Source organism: Haemaphysalis longicornis, unplaced genomic scaffold, assembly GCF_048455015.1.
Source record: "Haemaphysalis longicornis isolate Haplotype H1 unplaced genomic scaffold, Haemaphysalis longicornis Haplotype H1 scaffold_5, whole genome shotgun sequence".
Classification (NCBI taxonomy): Eukaryota; Metazoa; Arthropoda; class Arachnida; order Ixodida; family Ixodidae; genus Haemaphysalis; species Haemaphysalis longicornis.
The window spans coordinates 75027893-75033879 of record NW_027526385.1 but is presented as its reverse complement, the minus strand read 5'-3'; the positions used below and the strand labels follow the sequence as shown (position 1 = coordinate 75033879).

The following is a 5987-nucleotide window of genomic DNA, read 5'->3' as shown; positions in this document are numbered from 1 at the left end:
TAAGCCTAGAACGATCCTGCACATTACATACACAATTGAAGTCCCCCATGAGGAGGACTTTTCTTTGCGTACGTAGAAAATCCCGAACCGACAGAAAAAACGACGTACGCTCACGACAGTTCACGGGGGCGTAGAGGCAAATGACACGCCACTCAACACCTGCAATGACAAGGTCACAGCAAATAAACCGCCCCGAAGTATCGGTGCTACACGAGAGACAAGAAAACCCTATGCCCTTGCTGATGAAGACAAAGCATCCCCCAGACAAGCCTGCGGAGTGGCTAACACAAACACTGTACTGCTCTAAGAAGGGCTCTAATGCTGCCGATATGTCCTCATCTCCACAGAGCTTTGTTTCCTGAATGGCCGCAATGCTCACGTCCATCCGTTTAAGGAGGCGCAAAAGCTGGTACTGTCGTCTCCTGTTCCTCAAGCCTCTCACATTAAGTGTGGCAGCGTGCAGTGCTGTGACACTTGCCATACTGTGGGAGCATCTCACGTGTCCTTGTCACCTCCAGATAAACCACCCTTGCGGATGGCCTTGGATGACAGTACCTTTCCTGGCTTCTTGGAACCAGCCAGCGGCACAAGACCACTAGCCAGAACAGCAGCGTCGGAGGAGTCCAGTACGGTGGAAGCCTGCTTTTTGCCCGCGATGGATGCCTTCTCGCCATCCACAGGAGCAGGCCTTTTCATCGGCCCGCTGCTACCACCCGGAACGTCGTCAGGCAAAGCCACAGCATCCGCCCAAGATGATGAAGCAATCTCCATGGGGCAAGTAACGGAAGCATCGTCCCCAACGTCACCGGGAGACAAGTCGCTCCTCTCATCATCGCTGGCAGGCAGTGGTACTGAAGCATGGTCTTCCTCCAAGGCGTCAATGGGAGTCGCGGAATCCATGCCAATCGGCTCCCCCTGCTCATCACTTGTCGATCCACTTATCACTTGACCAGGTGGCACCGTATGGGGCTCCACTTGCTCACTCTTCCCCGCTGCAGGATTTGTTGGCACAGCCTCGGGAGGTCCAGCCAACGCTGGCTGGTTAACTTCCCCCGATGCGTCTACTACCTCCGTGACATCCATGACATGAGCGGACACATCTTCATCAGTTGGTAATTCGTGACCTTGTCGGAGCTTGTCCGCATATGTCATGACACACCTTTCTGCGGTGTGGCCATACCGACGACACTCGGTGCACCGTGGGGTACGACACTGCCGCCGTACGTGCCCAATCCTGTTGCAACGCAGACAAAGAGGTGGTCTGCCAGGGACCAGTACAAGGCACTGGCTCCCATAAATGTCCATCATGTGCGGTATGTCAGCGACCGAGACGCCATCCTTCAATGTGAGGGACACCTCCCGAGCTCCGGTCTCCATGTGGTCCATTCCTGGACACCTCCACATCTCTCTAGCAACAGACTGGGTAGTTCCGAATGGTTCCAGCGCTTCAGAAATCCTCCGGTTGTCCAAATGGCGCGGCACCCAAAGTAGCTTCATTTTGATGTTTCTCGTTTCCGGGTCAAACACCATACACTTTAGTCCCTTGACGGTGATGTGCTCGAGCTGGACTAGCTTTTGCTTGACACTGTTGGAGACGCAGGTAAGCATCCAAACGTGACTCATTTGATATTGTCCGATGCACAACACATCACGGAGGTTGATAACGCGAGCCAACGCATCCCTAAAGTCAGGAGCCCGGTAAGGACGGCCTTTCAAGTCCGCATGCAGGAAAACGGTATTCAAGACAACGTTACCGGTTGGGAGACGAGGAAGAATGATCTTGTAGTTATCCATATTAGTTTCAGACGAAGTAGTACCTCGGTCAGTGACCGATGCGCTGTTTCCAGCTGAGAGCATGAAAAGACACAGCCGTTCCGAACGCTGATATCAGTGTGAGTAAAGCGCCTTATATCTTTAACGCATTCAAACTACGTCGTCAGCGGCGTGCGTTGGCGACTCAGCGGCGTTATAGCGGCTTGATAACTGCGTGGTGTACACGTGATACTACAAACCCGATGGAAGAGACGGAAGAGAAGGCGGCGAGGCGGTGGGCTGCGGGGGCCGAGCGCAAGCGCCGCAAGCGGGCCGACAACCGTGCATTCGCACTTTCACATTCTCCCCCTCGGGGAAATGCGGGGGAATTTTTCTATGATCAGATACCAGCTTCTTGAGGTTCCTGGAGATTGCCTGGGGATTGCCTTATCTCCAGCCGAATCTTCTTTCATTTGGAGCGCGTCCGAGACGGAGTTCTGCTGTCGAGATGTGTACTCGGGCCTTCTTATATTCATGAAAAATTCTAATCGATTTTCGCTTTGATTGGCTTCGTTTCCGCTGGCCCCCTAAATAAATCGTTTTTTAATTTTTTCAAAGCCTCTCTTTTTCTTAATGTTCAATGTCAGATTCAAAATGCTTAGGAACCGCTCTATATTTCCTTTTTACAGAAGCCCACAGTTAAATAAGATCTTCTTTCCTACCCCTGATGTCTTGCGAGTCCAATGTTTGGCTATGTGCAATTTAACAAGACGCATCATCGTCATCATCATCATATTCATCGTCATCCTCATCGTCAGCATTCGACACGGTAGCGTAGTGGGATTTTCACGGCCTCCCCGTGACTTGCCACGTCCCTCCACACATACGGCTTGCGTATCCCGGAAGTTGTAACGTATAAACCGGCTTTTGGAACGGACCTCAAGGCAGAGAATGAACGCTCGTCGGCTTTGGGATCGCGAACGCGACGCGACTAACCGCCCTGACCCAGCTTCATCAAGGATCTTTGTTCTTATGAGTGCGCCCTTCCCGACCTCTTCCGTCGTCTTCCAACACGCCCTTCTCACGCAATTTACCGCGTTTTCTTTTCCCCTGGCTGTATAGCTGTATAAGACGGGTGTCGGCGCTGGTCATCCCAAGTCGCACAGCCCGCGTGGTTTCACGGCAGCATAACACAGACCCCGTCCACCACATTCAGTTGCTCCATATTCCGAGGCCTCCAAGACGTCAGTCTCAGATCGTACCACTTTCAGGAGTACGTCGACTGCAGGGCAGTGCTGGTAAAAGCCGGCTCCAGCAGCTGTCCAGCGCACTGTGCCGACCCGCTAGATTCGAGCATGCAACACGCGCCTTTGTACCGTTTCCATGGCCTGGAGGTTCGCACAGGACGCCGGGGACCTCGGGCATTGACGATGGGAGACGGTTGATCCAGACAAGTGACATAGTGCGCCCCTCCGATGAACCTTCTGTACCCCTTCGAGACGGTGACACTGTGTGGTATAGCCTCTGTCAATTCCCCCAACTTCCTGGTATATTGCTCAATGAGCGAGCTAAGGCGGGGCAATCTGAGCTACCGGACGAAGCGCGAAAGGCTACACTTAACTTGTATGGCACCATGGAATGCCCAACTCCTCAGCCTCAAGCTCGAAAGTTGCTTCTGGCCACACGCGATCTGCGCTTCGTGTGCGTTCGCAGCCAGCCCCCAAACACCACCGCCACGGCGTTACAACGTTCCCAGTGGCATTACACTGCAGGACTGGCCTGCTCGACTGCGTGCCGTGGTTCTTATTCATCACCTAGGCGCTGCAAGCGCAATCCCAGTGACGATGGACTGGTTGGAAGCCCATTCACGGCACTCAAAACGACGTGTAGCAATACCGCGTGTTTTAAGGTGACGATGTGGTGCTTGATATTTTGCGGCAGCTACGATTGCACGGGGCCAGCTACTGATCGAAAATTGAGGTTTTTCAGCATGTCTTGTTGCACGTTAACATCCTTTCTTTACAATTGGACTGAAAAGGCTGTTGATAACGGTGGCGGCATCCGCATCGAGGCTCGTTCCTGGTGCCGTCGAGCTTCCTGCCCGTGATCCGGCTCATAGAAAAAAAAAATTTCCCTTGTTCCGTTTACCGACTCCACTAGCCTTGTCAGTTCCTGCTATGTCTTCGCTCAACACCACCTTTGCCATAGGTGTATATCTCTCAGCAAAAACCATTAAGTCACCTTTTTACTCGTATCCACAGGTGCTTTCTGAGTGGCTCCGTGTAAAACATTTCGTTTGTCTAGCCAGATGGCGGTCAGGGGGGGCAGGAAGTTTAAATTTGCCACATGGTTTTTATGTCGTGCTTTTTAAAGGGACACTGACGACAAAACCTAAGGTGATATAAATAGGTTGGCGTCCGCAGATAATGAATATACCAGTACCTGGGTCAGTACCTTGAAAATGGACGCTTAACTAATCAAAAACGGAAGCTATCAGCCGCCCAGCAAAGAGGACGTCAACGGCGACTGAGCGGATGCACCAAGAGTCACGTGACGAACAACAGAACGAGAACCGCGTACACAAGTTCTCAAATTACACATAAAATCTTTCCTTGCACGTTCACTTCCATAAATAATAACAAAGATGCAAGCCGTGCCGACATTCTCAAGCTGCCAAGCCACGGCACCGGTGGCGTTTGTCATGGTTACTGCAGGTTCGACGAACTCGCATGTCGGTTATCTCCTTGTTTACATCATGGCGGCAAGTAGCGCGTCGGCTTTCACGGTTCCGCTCCTATGTAGACAGTAATGTGCGTATGATAGAACACGTTTTTTTGCTCCATCACGTAGCGCTGTCTGCTCGAACGAAGTTTTGAACCCAGCAAGGCGGCGGCCCAAGCTGTGTGTGTGTTGTCGTCGCGTTCGCATCGGGATGAAATTTGATTGCGTGCTCCTGCGGGAGGGTTTAAAGCTGGGCTAGTTGGAAAGACATTTTTGGATAAAACCCGCGCGAACTCAGACGAAGACGAAGGAAGTGAAACGGACAGCCGCTTCGGGTAGATTTGGCTTACTATGATAGAATTATCACTATCGACGATTCAACCCCACACCTGATATGTAGAGGGAGAGCAAGTTTTTAAAATACCTTCATGGTTTGCGCTGAGTGAAGTCACTTGTTGGCCCCCGTAAATCGCAAGTGGCGAGTGCTACCCTTTCGATCAAAAGGAGGCAATCGTTCGCATGTTAATTTCGAGCGTCGCTCTCAAAGCGCATGTCGTGACGATGTGCTTGTTCGAAACCATTTCTTGATTGTGTTGAAGTTGAATAAGATGTGTTCGTCGAACCGGGTTTTTTGAGTCGGGGCGTTTTGTGCCGCTATGCATCAACTACGCTGCGTACTTAAGTAAATGAGTTTTGTATCATGTTATGCACCTGTTTCATTTCATATTGGCGCCAAGGCGTTTCTTAGTGGTGATTTGGTCGCTCGTAAGAGCACTAGGCACAATTTTGGCAGATGGGCTCATAGGTAGCTCACCGCAAAACATTCAACAGATGGCGCAGTGAGGGTTACTATATCGCGACGGAAAAAATTTACCGCTGCACGCTGTTCCAAGTTAAACTAACAAATGGCGTTACGTTGTTCAGCCACGAGTGCATCGAAGCGACTAAAAGCCGACTATCCATAACGAGAATGCAAATCAAACGAGCGACCCTGTCGTCGTTCTCGCTGCGGTTGCCCTGTCCGCTTGACGTTTTGTAGGTAAAGTAAAATCCCGCGAGGCACATTCACATTCTTTAACTACCATCTCATGTTCCGTACGGCACCAAGACCTGCTCCGTTACCTGCCCAGAGAGTGGCAGGTAACGGATATTTGGGGCGAGCAAGTTGTTTTGTCGTATGCGCCAGTTGCGCGACCGGTGGCTCCTGCGGCCGCGATAGTTCGCTCGGTAGGTTCTAGTTTTCCTGCTAGTCCACACCACTGTCTCACTCGCTTCCGACAACAGCTGGCGTCACGCGAAACGTCACTAAATGTTGCGAAAATTCAAATTGATTTTCTAACTGCTATTTTCTCGGCAATTAAAGCATCTTTCCGCACCGAATAAATGCTGGGATGGCTTCGGGGCAGTTGAACTTTCGTCTGAGCCCAACTTGCAATTTACTTTCAGTGTCCCTTGGACTCCTTTGCTTGCTACAAGGCAACTAAGCTAACAGAGTAGCCGCAATGGCTAATTCC

General features: G+C 51.3%; 1 protein-coding gene across 1 annotated transcript; it reads right to left on the bottom strand.

The window, feature by feature from the left end:
* Positions 1 to 495: 495 nt before the first annotated feature.
* Positions 496 to 1868, bottom strand: LOC144139770 (uncharacterized). The gene has a single exon (XM_077672031.1). It carries the CDS (start codon positions 1855 to 1857, stop codon positions 496 to 498), a length of 1362 nt encoding a protein of 453 aa, XP_077528157.1. The 5' UTR covers positions 1858 to 1868.
* Between the last annotated feature and the right edge of the window lie 4119 nt (positions 1869 to 5987).